The following is a 16542-nucleotide window of genomic DNA, read 5'->3' as shown; positions in this document are numbered from 1 at the left end:
GAGCCCGGCTGTTGAGGAACAGAGGCCGGGCCTGGGTGGCTGCAGCGTGTTGGCCACGGGTGACAAATCTGGAGGGGGTCGGAGAGCCGGGGAACGTGAGGAGCGCAGGCTCTCATGCTGCCTGTGGTCACTGGAGTGTGTCTGCAAGGCTCTTTCTTGCTCTTATTGGCAGGTAACCTTTACAGAGTTTTGTCTGATGGTGAAGATAACGACCACCAACTTCTCCTGGGATAATTGCTCTTGCACAGAAAGCACCAGACATCGGGCGGGCTCTAAAGGGGCCTTGCCAGAGTCATGTGGCCTTCCTTGCAAGGCACTTATTAGGAGACTTGAACCATGGATGCTTTTCCGTCCCTCACAGGGAAGACCACTGGGATCCCCATCCATGTGTTTGGCACTGAGACTCACATGACGGCCATTGTGGGCATGGCCCTGGGCCATCGGCCCATCCCCAATCAGCCACCCACAGCGGCCCACACTGCAAACTTCCTCCTCAACGCCAGCGGGAGCACGTCGGTAGGTGCCAGTCTTCCTCTGCCGTAAAGCCTGCAGGGTCGTCTTTGTCGCCCCTCATATCCCATCCCATCCTGGGCACGGTCCCCAGCTTTTTGGGGGCAGTGGGGAGGTATGGGGAGAAGGTAGTATGTGGTTGGTTTCTGTATCTCTGCCAGTTTTTTCTGCCCTATCAAGGTAGTGTAATGGAAAGACCAGGGATTTTTTAATCAGACCTGAGTTCAAGGGAGGGACCTTGGTGGGTATCGCCAAGAACCTCAGTTTGCTCACCTGTAGCTTGGGGACAATACTAATTCCTATCTCAGAGGCTTGTTAAATAGTTCTTTTGGAAGCAGCTTGTAGAGAACAGAGCTGTGCATAGTTCTTGTTACCTGAGTTCTTTGGGGCCTTAGTGACCGGTAGCTTTCTTTCCAGCTGTTCCCTGCGACTGTTTCTCTCTCCTTGTCCCCCCAGACTCCAGCCCCCAGCAGGACGGCGTCTTTTTCTGAGTCCAGGGCTGATGAAGTGGCACCTGCAAAGAAGGCCAAGCCCGCCATGCCACTAGGTAACTCCCAGCAGTTTCAGGACCCTCCTGTCCCCCTTCCCTTCCTGGGCCCCGCTGGGCCAGCAGAGGTGGATGGAAAGCGGTTTGGGCTTTGCTTTTGGGCATGGTGCATGGGATGGGAACAGACACGAGGAAGTGGTGGCTGGAGCCTTCCGCGTGGGCTCTCCTGGTGCTGAGGGCCCACGCTGCGCCTGGGTCACCCCACTCCCCATTGTCTTCCCCTCCGCCCCCTTCTGTGGGGTGTGTGAGCTGGGCAGGGAGGCTGCGTAGGAGACAGGGTTACAGAAATACCAGCTGGGGGCAGGGTCCCTCAGACTCCCCTCCTGAGTGGACGGCAGGAGCCCAAAGCTCAGAACGGCAGAGAACTCCCGCGCCCACGCCCCCAACCATCCTGGGGCTCTTACCAGGACATTCCCTTCCGGTGAGCCCACCGCAAGGGCGCACATTGTCTCCCAGCCCGTCTGTGCTTTGCCTGCTCGTCTATCCCTCCTGTGATTCATGAGAGACATGATCCCTGCCAGCCAGCCCTTGCGACCAGCACTAGGTAACCTGTGTTAGTTACCTCTGGGCTGACATGGCCTGTGTGGCCTCTTGGGATGGACGGAGCGTGCTTAAGGCATCTTGTGAAATAGTGACACTGGCTCCAGGCACTCAAGATTGGAAGCCGCCGCCCTGCAGTCCCCAAACCGGCAGCTTTGTCCACAGCACAGAATGACAGGTCCAGTCCCTCGGCCTAATCACCTCGTTGTGCTTCATGGGGACAAAACAGATCAAGAGGGTGGGGCCAGGCCTGCTGTCCCTCTGGAGGGCCTGGGCCTTTGGTGCTCAGCACACCCTCCAAGCCTTGGTGCTTTTGCTCCTCTCTGTGCTCTGTGGTCCTTCTCCCCTTCTTGCCTCCACTCTGCTGATCGGGGGTCTCTCTTCTGTTGGCCTTGCTCCTGTCTGTTGTGAATAGACAAGAGACGGTGAGCACAGCAGCCCTGCAAGGCTTGTCCATGGACCCCTCCCTGTTCCCACCCGCTCCCTCCAAAGCCTCCAGCCATCAGCGGGTCACTCAGTTGCCTTGGTCATTTTCTTTGACAGATTCAGTCCCAGGTCCAAGATCCCTGCAAGGTAGGATGCCCCCAGCTCCGCGTGTGGCTTGTTAGCGGGTTACAGTCTTACGGTGTGCTTTGTCTCCCCGTCCCCGGTGGGTTGCAGTGTTGTCTGGTATACTTTCTGTCCCTGCCTTGGTGTGGCCTGCCCCAAGTCCTAGTCTTCGCTCTCCTTTCTTTCCCACCCCTGCTTATTTCACACCCCTGCTTTCCTTGCCGTGGGGCTGTGACTCCATACGTGGGAGGGGGTGGAGAGCGCAGGACGGGCAAGAGCCAGGCCCACAGCCTTGGGCAGTGGGTGGAGCCGAGGAGGGAGGGTCCTCCTGGGAAAGAGGGAGCCATGGAAACTGAAGGGGGCGTGGCAGAGCCAGCGGGCCAGGAGGGGAGCCACTGACCACCTGATTTTCATCTACATCCCATGATGTCCTCGTTTTCTTTTCCCACCTCAGCCTCACCACCGCTGACTTCAGCCCAGACTCCCAGCACCAGGGACAAGTTTAGATTTCTCTGGGATTTGGGTGGAAGACAGAATGGAGAAGGAGAGAGAGAGACCCGGAAGGGTGTGCAGTAAATCTGGAGGAGGGACTGGGCTTTGTCTGGTGTGTGAGGTCACTGTTCAGCAGGGACATTTTCTGTGTGTGTTCACACAGACTTGTACACGTTCATCTGTTGACCGAGGTGAATAGGTGAATCAGTTCAAAGCGTCAGCGCCTTCATTTACCTTTTTGACATTGACAGCTGTGAGAGATCCCCCGCTCTGGGGAAGGGGAGTTTCTGGTGAAGGGGGGTTTCGTAATGATGACCTCTGACTCCTTGCTGAGAAGAGGAAAGGGGTAACTAGGCAAGGTCAAGTAGCCCTTCCCGCCTTACCTCTGGCAGCCTCCGCTGTTACCTAAAAGACCAGACCTGAGGCTGAGCCCTGCGCAGAAGGACAGAAGGAACGGGGGCAGACTCTCAGTGAGAGCTCTTGGCTGTGGAGGGTGGAGGTGGGGTTTAGTCTTACTGTCCTGGGCGGTGTTGAGACGTGGGAGAGGAAGGATGGCGGTGGATCAGGAAGGGAGGGTAGATTGGGCCAGGACAGCAGAGCCGGTGGAGGAGCCTGGTGGGGGCTTAGCCCCGGAGCACAGGTTCTCTCTGGGGCCTCCATCTGTGCTGCTGCGGGGCTGAGGATTGCCACCTTCAGCTTTGCCTTCTCTGTGCTCTGAGAGCTCCAGTTCTGCCCCCCCTTCGAGCTGGAAGTGCGGGTGGGTTCGTAGAGATTCCAGGCCTTGTCCTGATTTCTGTAGCCTCTCGGGTGGACAGATGGGTGTATGTGCACTTGCGTGCATGCTGACTCTTGGGGATGTGGGCTCCCCGAGGATGGGGAGTGGTGGGGCCGTGCTGGCTTTATATCCCTCCTCAGTTGCACAGTTGAGCTGCATCTCAGCTTAGGACAGAATCCTGGCTCTGATGCTAGATAACCTTCAATCTTCGTCATTTGGCAACTCTGGCCTTCAGTTTTCTGGGACTGGAAAGTGAGGGAACTGGATTAGGTGGCCTCCCTTGTTCTGTGATCGCACGTCTCATTGGAACCCAGATGGGTCCAGGGCACAGTAAATCCCGGGTGTTTGCACCAGCAGGAGCCTTCTGTCATGAGAAGCTTATGGCTGTGATGGAAGAGGCAAGCCTGCGTAGGGATGAGAATCTTACATGCCTTGGGAAACTGGTCTCTTTTAGCCAAGCCTGTGCTAGTACAGTAGGTTAATTAATACCAATGCCCCTGAGCTCTCTGCGTTATTTTCCTTGGGGGAGCTGAGAACGTCCCCTGTGGGCTCCTTTTCTCCAGCAGAAAGCAGGAGGGTCAGGTGACCTGCCTGTCTGGGGCGACAGCTCAGGAGGAATGCACTTCCGCCAGCTCTTGTTCCCCTCACCCCTTTCCTGACGCCCCTTTCCGCCCCTTTCCTGCCGGCCTGTCCAAGAGCATTGTTCTGAGCAGGAAAGAGCCACCTGGGAGGAGGCTGTGGGGAGAAGGTCAGGTGGAAGGTCAGTTAGGATCAGGCTACAGCAGACCTCTTCATTGGACCTACGCTGACCTAGAATCAAGAGGATTCAAATCCTGTCCCGAGCTGCCTTATGTCCAAATTCACAGGTGATAAGGATTGTTGGGGAGCTGTGTGAAGTCTTGTGGTAGACAACAGGGTCCTACTGTATAGCACAGGGAACTATATTCAGTGTCCTTTTATAAACCATAGTGGAAAAGAATATAGAAAAGAATATATAGAAGTATAACTGAGCCACTGCTGTACAGCAGAAATTAATACAACATTGTAAATCAACTATACTTTAATTTTAAAAAGTCCAAGGGACTTCCCTGGTGGTCCAGTGGTTAAGACTCCATGCTTCCTAAGTCAGAAAGAGAAAAACAAATATCGTATGTTAACGCATATATGTGGAACCTAGAAAAATGGTACAGATGAACCTGTTTGCAGGGCAGAAATAGAGACACATGTAGAGAACAAACGTATGGACACCAAGGGGGGAAAGCAGCGGCGGGGTGGTGGCGGGATGAATTGGGAGATTGGGATTGACATGTATACACTAATATGTATAAAATAGATAACTAACAAGAACCTGCTGTATAACAAATAAATAAAATTAAAAATTAAAAAAAAAACAAAAAGACTCCGTGCTTCCACTGCAGGGGGTACAGGTTCAATCAATCCCTGGTTGGGGAACTAAGATCCCGCATGCCCACGCCCCCGAAAAAAAAAAAAAACTTTCTCGGTCACCCAAATTGGGAGAGCTTAACATTTTTTTCTGGTGACTTTAAAAATAATTGATCAAGCCCTCATTTGCATATACATACCTTTCCTGTGAAGTTGAGCAGGTCCTGTAGGAATTCTGCTGTCTGTTCCCTGCTGAGCCCTTTGCCAGCCAGGCAGGTTCCCTCAGTTCATTTTGCGCTCTCTGCCACCTCTTTCCAGAAGAAATCTAGGCGCCTCCTCCCCCACGTTCTCAGAGTTCCGTCTTCTTGACATTCCTTTGCAGTTTTGACGCCTCACCTCGCGGGACGTGGGGCGTGGAGGGGTCTGGCAGGCAGCCCCCGGGGGTGTGTTCTGGGTGTACTCGCTCTGTCTCTGCCCCCCAGGAAAGAGCGCCACCCTCTTCAGCCGCCATACCAAGGCCATCGTGTGGGGCATGCAGACCCGGGCCGTGCAGGGCATGCTGGACTTTGACTACGTCTGCTCCCGCGACGAGCCCTCGGTGGCTGCCATGGTCTACCCTTTCACGTGAGTCGCGCACGGCAGGGAGGCTGGACACGGCCACCGAGCGGGATGTCCTCATCCCATCTCCTCCAGCAGCAGCACAGAGCTGGGCGAGCCCTGGATTGTCCCCTTTGCCCGAGAAGCATCTGCCCACCCCAGACGGGGCGGTCGATGTTCCTGGGGGATCTTTTTCCCCCACAGACTAAACTCTTTGAAGGCAGACCCTGCCTTTCCGCTTTCTGGGTGAAGCCCCTCCCGAGCCCTGGCAGGTTAAGAGTGTCCTGACCCCTCCTCTGCCTTCCTCACAGCGGGGACCACAAACAGAAGTTTTACTGGGGTCACAAGGAGATCCTGATCCCCGTCTTCAAGAACATGGCTGATGCCATGAAGAAGCACCCGGAGGTGGATGTGCTGATCAGCTTTGCCTCCCTGCGCTCAGCCTATGACAGCACCATCGAGACCATGAATCACGCACAGGTAGCTCACTGCGCCCTGGGACGGGAGGCAGGGGCACCCTGAATGGCGTCCGCTGCGACAAAGGCCTTGGGACTCGGGACTGGCCAGTGATTTGGGGGATGGTGGTTGGAGACCTGATCTTCAGGAGGCAAGGTGGTCACCAAGGGCTGGTGGGCTGCTTACCCGGGCTGGCAGAGAGTCAGTCCGGGGTCGTCTGCCTCCACCAGGTCCTCTCTGTGCTGAGACTGGCTTTCAAAACAGGATCAAAAGCACTTTTTTTACTTATTGTAAAATTGTTACGTATTTATTATAGAAAAGAATTAAATCCTGATAGTAAGAAGAAGAGGGTAAATACCTCAGGTCTCATTTCCCAGAAATATGGTTGCTGACGTTTGAGTACATCCTTATTCACACCTTTTTCTAGGTTTGAACAAATGGAATAACGCTGTATCTATTTTATAATCCTTCAGCGACTCTTTCCACGTCAATACTTACCAGCAACATCATTTTTGCTTTTTCAAGTCTCATGATGAGCATATATCCTTAATTGTTTCCCCAGCGTAAAACTGCTACATCAGAATGCGCAGATTTGAAAGCCTTTGATCCATCCTGCCCAGGGGCCCTCCAGAAAAGTCCAGAACTGGGGACGTAAACTCCCATCACTAGTTTGAGAATGCCTGTTTCTCTGTACCCTTGCCAACATTGAACGCTTGGACGTAAAGGACGTATATACTTGACAAAATGATAGGCACTCTATTTAATTTGCATATCTTTGATTATTAACTAAGATGAGCTTCGAAAATATGTATTGGCCATTTGCATTCTGTGACATGGCCTCACCTCCTTTTTCTCTGTTGAGGTGTTTATCTTTTTTGTTACTGATTTGTAAGAGCCCTTAGGGATTAAGATACTGACTTTTCTGTTCAAAATTATTGTCCGATCCCAGACTGGCTTACTTCAGTTTATGACTGGAGTAAACTTGTTTTGATATCTCGATGAAGCAAAAAAGAAAACACACCTGCTAAAAATGAGTGGCTTTTCTAGTTTAGAACAGAGGTTGGTGAACTACAGTGCAAGGGCCAAACCCAGCCCCCTGCCTATTGTAAATAAAGTTTTATTGGAACACAGCCGTGCTCACTCATTTACATATTGTCCGTGGCTGCTTCTATGCTGCAGAGGCAAAATTTAGTCGTTACCACAGAGACCACATGACCAACAGACCCCAAAACACTATCTGGTCCTTTATAGAAAAAGTTTGCCTTGGATATTTCCCACCCCCCCACCCCCACCCCCTCTGGCTTCTCCCTCAGCCCACTCTCTGGTCCAAGTGTGGAAGCAGCTTGTTTCTATCAGGGTTTTGTCCTGTGGGGATGTAGAGTCAGAGCCTCAGAGGGCACAGCAGGGATAGCCCTAGATAGCTGCTTTATGATCCGGCACCTGGACAGGTGGGAAACAGGTGGGGCTGAGTCTCATGAGTTTTTGGATAGGTGAGAATATAACAGTTTTGACTACAGCAAGTTTTCAGAAACATTTGTTCCACTTGGTTACTGACTCACTGTGGTGTTAACCAATGGAGCGCAGTTTTGGGTGCCTCTCTTTGTGGGGAGGGTTGAATGAGCAGGGTAGGAACAGAGGCCTGTGGGAAGAAGGGGGTGCATATTGTTATCATTACTCCTGGGAGATGGGTTCTGGAATGGTCACTGCCTCGACATCTCAGATGGTGAAATGATAACGGGAAGGGACTATCCTCGTGCCCTAGATCCGGACCATCGCCATCATAGCTGAAGGCATCCCCGAGGCCCTCACGAGGAAGCTGATCAAGAAGGCAGAGCAGAAGGGAGTGACCATCATTGGACCTGCCACCGTGAGCGTCCCTTCCACTTCTGGGCCCGTAGGAAGCTCATTGCTGACTCTTCTGTCTCCCATCTAGTTTGAAAAGATTGAGAGTACCTGTTGAAAGTCAGGCTGTCCATTTCCAGTTAAATATTTTTTTCTGGCTGTGCCTTGCGGCCTACAGGATCCTAGTGCCCCAACCAGGAATCGAGCCCAGGCCCTGGCAGTGGAAGTGCTGAGTCCTAACCACTGGACCGCAAGGGAATTCCCTGTCCGCTTCTAGTTAATTTTTTAAAGGGCTCTCTCCGCAGACCATATCACCTTTACAGTTTTTTCGAGGGGCTAACAAGATTTTTTTAAGTGTCCACCCTCAGACAACCATAGCATGGTCTTTGATTATTCCTTCAACTGTAAACCAAAGAAAAATCTACCTAGGGACCTTACTTTTGACCCAAAGGCCTTTACATAAGAAAAAATGGCCCCGTGAATGTTTTTTTGTTTTTGTTGTTTGTTTTTATTTAGTTGTTGCCTTAAAAATTTGGCTGAAGCTAAGAATTTTTTTTAACATCTTTATTGGAGTATACTTGCTTTACAATGGTGTGTTTCTGCTGTTTCACAAAGTGAATCAGCTGTACGTATACATATATCCCCATATCCCCTCCCTCTTGCATCTCCCTCCCACCCTCCCTATCCCACCCCTCTAGGTGGACACAAAGCACCGAGCTGATCTCCCTGTGCTATGCGGCTGCTTCCCACTAGCTGTCTGTTTTACATTTAGTAGTGTATATATGTCCATGCCACTCTCTCACTTCGTCCCAGCTTACCCTTCCCCCTCCCCATGTCCTCAAGTGTAAGCTTTTTGAGCTAAGCAAGGGACCTTTCATCTTGGAGACAGAGGGTGATCTTGAGCAGAGGTGCACACTTGCATCAGACACTTTTACTGGGTGCTGTTGCCCTTTTGGAGCAGAAGAGGCGACCTAACCCTGAGTGTACACCTCCAAATCTGCAGTCGTAAGCCACGTTTTACCAATAAGGCTCCCTTTTTTCTGTGTGATGTCTCTTGATGGGGAGAAGAGAGTCTTCCTCAGTAGGAACCCCGACATGCAGGTGCTGGCCAGGGTGGGCTGGGCAGGTAAGCCCGGGCTCTGTGACCACCCCCCGAGCTCTATGGTCAATCAGCCCGCCCTCCTCCCTGACCGCGGTTTCCGCCCCTGCAGGTTGGTGGCATCAAGCCCGGGTGCTTTAAGATTGGGAACACGGGCGGGATGCTGGACAACATCCTGGCCTCCAAGCTGTACCGCCCCGGCAGCGTGGCCTATGTCTCGCGTTCGGGCGGCATGTCCAACGAGCTCAACAATATCATCTCTCGGACCACGGATGGCGTCTACGAGGGCGTGGCCATCGGCGGGGACAGGTGATCAGCTGAGGGACAGGGCTCTAGGTCCTCTATCTCTGCTCACCGCCCACCGCTGAGCTCCATGCACACAGGGATGTTGCTTAAGTCCATAAAGTGGGGCATCTCTTCTCTGTCTCAGGACCAACATGAGCATAAGATCAGAAAATACAGAGAAAAACACAGGAAGGTGTTTTAAAAGGTGTTCGGGCTTTGCGGGTAATTCCCTTTGTTGTCTGAGCTGTGGCCGGAGGGTGGCAGCAGGGTGTGGTGCTTAGCAGGGCTCATTCTGAAATCAGACCCTGGGGGTTCAAATCCCAGTTTCCCTGTTTGGGGGGGCAGGGTGGGGGCAATCCTGGGCAGGTTTCCGACCCTCCCTAGACCGCCATCAGCCTTACGTAGCAAACGGGTAAGGTCATAATCTCTACCTCCTGGGGTTGTTGGAGGATTACATGAGACTAACACAGGGCCTGGTGCTTAGTTAGTATTCAGTGCTAGTTGTAGTTAATAAGAGTGAAAGGAAAAACTGTTCCTTTACTCACTACCATACTCATACTTCTGGCCACATTGTGGCCAGATTTTCCCACACCAAGCAGTTCTCTGATTCTCTGCAGATAGCAACTGGAGGTCCTACAATTCAGTTCAATTCTGACACTCTACTTCGAGATGGCATCATAGCGCCAGGTCCCACAGGTTCAGGGCTCAGTCCCACAGGAGTGCCCCCAACTTCATATGTCAGTCACAAGTCCAGCCCTCTGGTACTTCTGACCACCGGCTATAAATCAGAGGCTCCCATGACCCCCTCCTCGAGTTCGATAATTTGCTAGAAGGGCTCACAGAACTCAGGAAAACTCTGCTCACTAGCTTACCGGCTTATTACAAAAGGATGCAACTCAGGAACAGCCAGATGGAAGAGGTGCATAGGGCAAGGCATGTTGGGTGCGAGGAGCTTCCCCGCCTTCTCTGGTGAACACACCGCAGGAGCCCTCCAAGAGTTGCCTCATGAGAACAAAAGACACTCCTATCATCCCCATGACTAAGGAAATTACAAAGTTTTTAGGAGGGCTGTGTCAGGAACCGGTGTCAAAGACCAAATATCAGAACAAACGATGCTCCTAGCACCCCTGGTCACTCAGGAGATTACAAGGGTTTTCAGAGCTCCGTGTCAGTAACTGGGAGCAGAGACATGTACATATTTCTTATTATTTCACAGGTAGTGTCCTCGTTATTTTTGTTAGTAGGAACAGTAATCAGTAGGTCATCAGTTGAGTAATGTCTTAGAGCAATGCCTGGCACTTAACTGCCATAATAAATGTTAGCCATTACTGTTTACCGTTCCTACTGCTGTCAGTACTGCAACTGCTCGGCTCAGAAAGCAAAAGCTGTTGGGAGGGTGAGTCACCTTGTCAAGCCTTTCTGGCTCCGCCAAGTCATTTCACATGGAACAACTGCGTGAGAAGGGACTTTCACTGAGGTCTTCAGGGAGGTGGTCTTGGGACCTCTAGTCCCCAGTTGCTCCCTGACAAAAGGCTCTGGGTCAGACGAGTCCGGGCACTGCTGCCAGTTATACCGTCCTCTTGGGATTTAAATGCCCCTGAGCATATCAGAAGCACTCGAAGATCTACAAGGACCTTGTAGTTCTGAAGCCTACTTGGCCTTAAACAACTCTTTTGCAAACTCATGTGACAGTAGAAAATTTAAAAAAATATTTTGGCTTATACATAGACCTTCTGGCAATCGCCTAGGATATAGCTTGGTACATTGTATTAATTATCTTTTGCTTTGTATGGAAAAAGTCACCCCAAAACAAAGTGGCTACAAACAACAATAAACGTGTATCCTCCTGGTTCTTGTGCGGTAGGATTCAGGGCTCAGTTGGGTAGTTCTGGCAGGTGGGCTCTCCGTTGAGGCGGTCAGATGTGGCACGCTGGAGGTGGCCCATCCACGTGGCTGGCAGCTGGTTCTTCTCTGTGGGCTTCTGCACAGGCTGCTGGGAGTCCTCAAGACTCGGCGGCTGGCTTCCCCTAGAGCGAGCGATTCAGGGGAGAGCGCTGGCCAGAAGCAATTTTTTTATGACCCCGCCTTGGAAGTCAATGTTACAGAATGACTTCCTCCATATTTTGTTCCTTAGAAGCTAATCATTAAACTCGACCCAAATTCAGGAGGAGAGGCATGAGTTTCCACCTTTTTCAAAGAACTTGTGGACATATTTTAAAATCACCCCACATGTGCTCTCGAGGCATCTCTTACTGCCGTATGAACTCCTCTGGGCTCACTACTTCCTCTTCCTTCCCTTCCCTTGTGCCCCATTTACTACCTCCCCCTCCCCCGTTACTCCTAAGGCATCTCTGGCCCCTCACTGGGCATCCACACCCACAAAAAACCCCACAGTGTTCTTAGTACAGGTGTGCTTCCCACACAGGTACACACACCTCACCTCACCGAGTCTCCTGATCATGAATATCCTCCCTGCTCTCACCAGGTACCCTGGCTCAACGTTCATGGATCACGTGTTACGTTACCAGGACACTCCAGGAGTCAAAATGATTGTGGTTCTTGGAGAGGTGAGTTATTTTTAAAAAATGGTTTTACAGCGGAGATTGACACAACATCGTAAATCAGCTATACTTCAATTAAAAAAGAAAAGGTTACTTGATTATTAAAGTAAAAAAAATTTTTTTTTCTCATTATAAAAGTAACGATGATTTTAGTTTTTAAAAAATTCACGCATTTTGGTTATCTGTAACTGAAAGTGACAGTCCCTGGTAATCCTACTCCCTAGACACTGGGGCTTAGAGGCTGCCACTGTTAACACTGCCGTGTTTGTTCCTAGGAGAGAAGTTCTTGCCTCTCGGTGGCACAAGATATTTCAGTGCCAGCAGAGGAGAAGCTTTCACTGGCTGGCCCCAGTCTGTCCCTGGTGGGCAGTGGATAGCTGGAGTCAAAGAGCCTCTCTTACTTGTGCCCCTGATCTGGTCTGGTCCTAAATTATCTCATACCCTTAGATCAGGAAAGGGGAGTTCCGGGGACTCTCCGAGGATACCCACTGCCCTTTAAAAATTCCTCCTTGCATCTAATCTCAATCTTCCAGGCCAAAGCCCATGTCCCCTCATTTTCTAGCCAAGTTCTAACTCGGGACACCTGATGACCTTGGCCCCTACCTGATGTGGGACAGATTTCCTGCTGCATTGCTGCTCTAGGTGCAACTCAGAATGGGCTCCACTGACTTGGGGGCTTTTTCTTGTTCCCTGTTCTCTGGCAGATAGGAGGCACAGAGGAATATAAGATCTGCCGGGGCATCAAGGAGGGCCGCATCACCAAGCCCGTGGTCTCCTGGTGCATCGGGACCTGTGCCACCATGTTCTCCTCCGAGGTATAGCCATGACAGATACCTGCTGGGCAGGGAGGCCGAGAGAGGGGGCGTCTGCGGGGAGCCGTGTGGTCGTCTTATGAAGCAGCTGGTTCCTTCGATAAACGTTTATTACCTGCTTGGTTCCTACAAGGTCCAGCTGGGGCCCTGCTCTCTAGAAGCTAAAATCCAGTTGGAAGAGACAAACTCATAGCCAGATTAAGGCCAGAACAAGGCTCTGAGTCCCTTCTCAGAGTAGGAGCAATTTACTGCCTGGAGAAGTTGAGGTGGCTTCCTGGAGAAGATGAACCGCTCCTTAAGGAATAAGGAGGAGTTTGCTGAGCGAGAGGGAGGCCTGGGAGGGAGAGGACACACCCTAGGCTCAGAGCTGGGGAGGGCAGTGGTGGGAAGTTCTGCACGCGGAGAAGCTGTAGAAGAAAACCTCTGTATGTGTTAACATGACCGGATGCCTGTGACAGTGCCTGTGGGCAGAAGTAAGTACAGCCTGTAGTGGATGTTAGATAGAAAAGCTCTGAGCTGTCGGACTCCTGCTGGGAGGGATCGGCCAGACCTCAGCCCCTGTGGTCCAGCTTAGACAATCCTCTATCTCGAAGATGGCCCACCCGGTGAGGATGAAACCGAGGAAACAACCACCTGTCACCCATCAGTTCATCAGTAGCTGAGCAGGCTCTGAGTGTAAGGCCTTGACCTCTGCTCTGTGTATATGAAATAAAACTTGGCCATCAAGGATTCCTGCAGCAATGATAATCCCCATGCTTAAACCCTCAATTCTTCGAGTTAGCCTGTCACCCTATCCTTTCCCCCTGGATGGCTTGCCTTTCCCCTTCAGAGTCCTGCCCACCTCCAAGTGGCAGTATTTTGTCCGGTTGTAAAATGCACCTCTCTTTTGAACCAGCAGTTCCATTCCTGCAAATTTACTCTGTGGGTCTGCGTGCAAAAGTATTTCAAGGTATGTGTACAAGGATGCTCACTGCAGTGTTGTGATGGCAAGAAAAGGAAACACCCTAAATGCTGGTCGGGAGGGGACTGTGTCCTCATGGCACGGTCACGTAATTGGAAACCAAGCAGGAGAAGAATGAGGTGGATTTTGAGATGTCGACATAGAGTTCAGGTTATGTTGACTCTAAGAAGGGGCAGGGTGCGATAAATGCTCATCATAGGATCCATCTGGTGTAACTATGAACTGTGTACGTGTGTGTATCTGTTTTCTAAGTAAGTGAAACGGGAGGGAGCGGGTCACGGAATCCTGCCCATCGTCCAGGGCTGAGCTCCACTCTCACAGGCTTGAGAATCAGCTCTTGGTGGATCTGTGTGACTGGGGCAAGTCGTTTAGCCTCTCTGTACCTCAGTTTCCTGAGCTGTAAAAAGGGGATGATTCGGGATTGTTGCCTGACTTACATAAGAAGGTAATTGTAAAGGTCTGCCACATACAGGTCTTAGCAAATACTCATTTCCATTCTTCAACACACCTGTTCCATGAAGCTCTTCCTGATTCTCTTTCTTCATGGCTGCTCTCCCCTCCACCACAACAGCCAAAAATAATTCCCCCCTTCCCTCCAGGGTTTCTCTTCACCAGCTCTGCTTTACAAGAGCCCCCCACCTCCCCACTCCCATTATGCTGAGGGCACCTCCTAGAGGGCAAGGACCCTGCTCTTCTGTTTCTGGCCAGGTGCTCATCATCTCCCCGTGGGTAGGGCAGGTCCTCAAGGTGTTTTACTTTTGCTTTTTGATTCGTTTTTTTAACAACTTTCTTTGTGTAGTTTCAAGGATATACAAATGTAGAATAGTACCTTGACAGGCCAGCTAGTAAGTGCTTTTTGATTTCTTGAACAGGTCATATGACCTTGCAGAGCTTTCTGCCCTATAGAGGAGGTGAGATAGGTAACATCCTCTGTTCAGTGCCTCGGGGAAACTGAACTGAGAACTGGGCTATGGGGGTAGAGACAAGGGGACAGTGGTAAGGTGGCATTTTCACACAACACTGGTCCTGTAGCAGTGGTCCCCAGAACAAAAGCAAACAGCGGGAAGCTTCTGTAAATTATGAACATGCAATATCATCTCTCTCCCTTCTAAAAGCTTTAGTGTTAGCTTTGAGAAACCTGAGTTACACTTGCTCAACTTCCTTGGACACAGTGTTTTCTAAGTTTATGTGAGTACGGAACCTCCTTCCCACCCCGTCCACCCATGCAGATTAAATCCTACAAACAAGGCATTGGGAACCCACTTTGAAGCATGTGTCTTCAAGCCTCGCTAACTGGAGCAGCGGCTCCTAACCTTTTCAACACTTCAGCCCCTTTTGTTCTATATCGTGCTAAAGAGCACGGTGAGAGGCCACATTGCCTTGTTCAAATGCTACCACGTACTACCTGTGTGACTTTGGGCAAGTGACTCTACCCCTCTGTGCTTCCATTTCCTTGTTGAGAGGAAACAGTCGTAGCTACTGAATGATGACATTTGTAAAGCTCTTAGAAAAGTGCCTGGACACAGTGTTATTTAAACAGGGAAGGTATTGTTATGATTACCCACCACACCTGCCCTAATCAGGGTTTTATACCACGTTTCATTAGGTTAATTCCTTTTCCTTGTTGCTTAATCAGAGACAACAGGTAACACGTAGCTCTTCTGATTGGTTTTCTCTTCCCTCTCACTCCCCATAACCAGTTACCCCTCCATATTCTATTGAGTTTATAGTTTAATCTTAGTTCGTGCTCAGGTGGAAGGGGCAATCGCTAATGGGCTCCCTGTGATTGGTGCTAAGTAGGAATACAGTACAGGCCAAATGGTGCAAAATCTGACTTTTTTTTTTGCGGTACGCGGGCCTCTCACTGCTGCGGCCTCTCCCGTTGCGGAGCACAGGCTCCGGACGCGCAGGCTCAGCGGCCATGGCTCACGGGCCCAGCCGCTTCACGGCACGTGGGATCCTCCCAGACTGGGGCACGAACCCGTGTCCCCTGCATCGGCAGGCGGACTCTCAACCACTGCACCACCAGGGAAGCCCAAAATCTGACTTTTTAAAAGAAGCTGGAAATTTGTTGTTGTTGTTAATTAATTTATTTACTTGTTTTTGGCTGCGTTGGGTACTCGTTGCTGCACACAGACTTTCTCTAGTTGCGGCGAACGGGGGCTACTCTTCGTGGCGGTGCGCGGGCTTCTCATTGTGGTGGCTTCTCCTGTTGCTGGGCATGGGCACTAGGCGCGCGGGCTTCAGTAGTTGTGGCACGCAGGCTCAGTAGCTGTGGCGCACGGGCTTAGTTGTTCTGCGGCATGTGGGATCTTCCTGGACCAGGGCTCGAACCCGTGTCCCCTGCATTGGCAGGCGGATTCGTAACCACTGCGCCACCAGGGAAGCCCCATTTGTATTTTTAATGATACCTTCTGGTGTTCTGTTTTGCTTAATAAGGGCACATCCTTTATACAAAGTATGCGCAGGACAGTCAGATCATGCCTATAAGCTCAGCTTAGCTAAGGTTGGCGGTTTGTAACTTCTCACAGTTGCTCGAAACTAATGGCTATTCTCTGTCTCCCTACCCCCACCCCAACAAGTGCCCCACGGGAAGCCAGATGAAGGTGTTTGTGGAGTTGGGCGCCAGGCTTGGTGTCCTGGCTGTAGTGCACCAGCTGTGTGACCTTGAGTAAGCCCTTGAACTGCTTGCTGCCTCAGGTTCTCATCTGTGAATGAGAGTCAGCCATCGTGCCTATTTAGTGAGCCTTCTGGAGGCTTGACGTGATCCACATAGAGCACTGAGTGGGGTCCGGCCTATAATCAGTGCCGATGGTCCATGGAGCCTTTGTCCTCTCTTTCGGGGGATTAACAGGCCTGGTAAAGCCGTTCTCCTTTGCCTTCCAGGTACAGTTCGGCCACGCTGGAGCTTGTGCCAACCAGGCTTCTGAAACTGCAGTAGCCAAAAACCAGGCTTTGAAGGAGGCTGGAGTGTTTGTGCCCCGGAGCTTCGATGAGCTTGGAGAGATCATCCAGTACGCGGAGCTGGTGGAGCATGCCACCTCCCTGTCCCTTTCCCATTCCCTCCCGAGGACAGCACCCTCTCCAAAATATAGGTGTCTGATATTCCTGGACCCTCTCAGGTGTCTAAGGC

General features: G+C 51.3%; 1 protein-coding gene across 4 annotated transcripts in view; it reads left to right on the top strand.

Annotated features, from left to right (window-relative positions):
- Window positions 1-16542, top strand: part of ACLY (ATP citrate lyase) — a 42279-nt gene that overhangs the window by 16811 nt on the left and 8926 nt on the right. For 3 of the 4 annotated variants that reach the window (XM_089901259.1, XM_022557704.2, XM_022557707.3), the window contains exons 12-21: window positions 362-516; window positions 967-1057; window positions 2141-2170; window positions 5279-5420; window positions 5705-5873; window positions 7612-7716; window positions 8903-9099; window positions 11561-11642; window positions 12341-12451; window positions 16296-16423. In XM_089901259.1, the coding sequence (XP_089757385.1) occupies window positions 362-516; window positions 967-1057; window positions 2141-2170; window positions 5279-5420; window positions 5705-5873; window positions 7612-7716; window positions 8903-9099; window positions 11561-11642; window positions 12341-12451; window positions 16296-16423 (1210 nt within the window). The remainder of the gene's footprint in view (window positions 1-361; window positions 517-966; window positions 1058-2140; window positions 2171-5278; window positions 5421-5704; window positions 5874-7611; window positions 7717-8902; window positions 9100-11560; window positions 11643-12340; window positions 12452-16295; window positions 16424-16542) is intronic. The other variant, XM_022557706.2, reaches the window with a different exon arrangement.

Source organism: Delphinapterus leucas, chromosome 19 (genome assembly GCF_059928025.1).
Source record: "Delphinapterus leucas isolate spDelLeu-1000000601 "Yukka" chromosome 19, BTC_Dleu_Yukka2, whole genome shotgun sequence".
Taxonomy (NCBI): Eukaryota; Metazoa; Chordata; class Mammalia; order Artiodactyla; family Monodontidae; genus Delphinapterus; species Delphinapterus leucas.
Note: the sequence above shows the minus strand (reverse complement) of the source record. Positions and strands in the feature narration are given on the sequence as shown.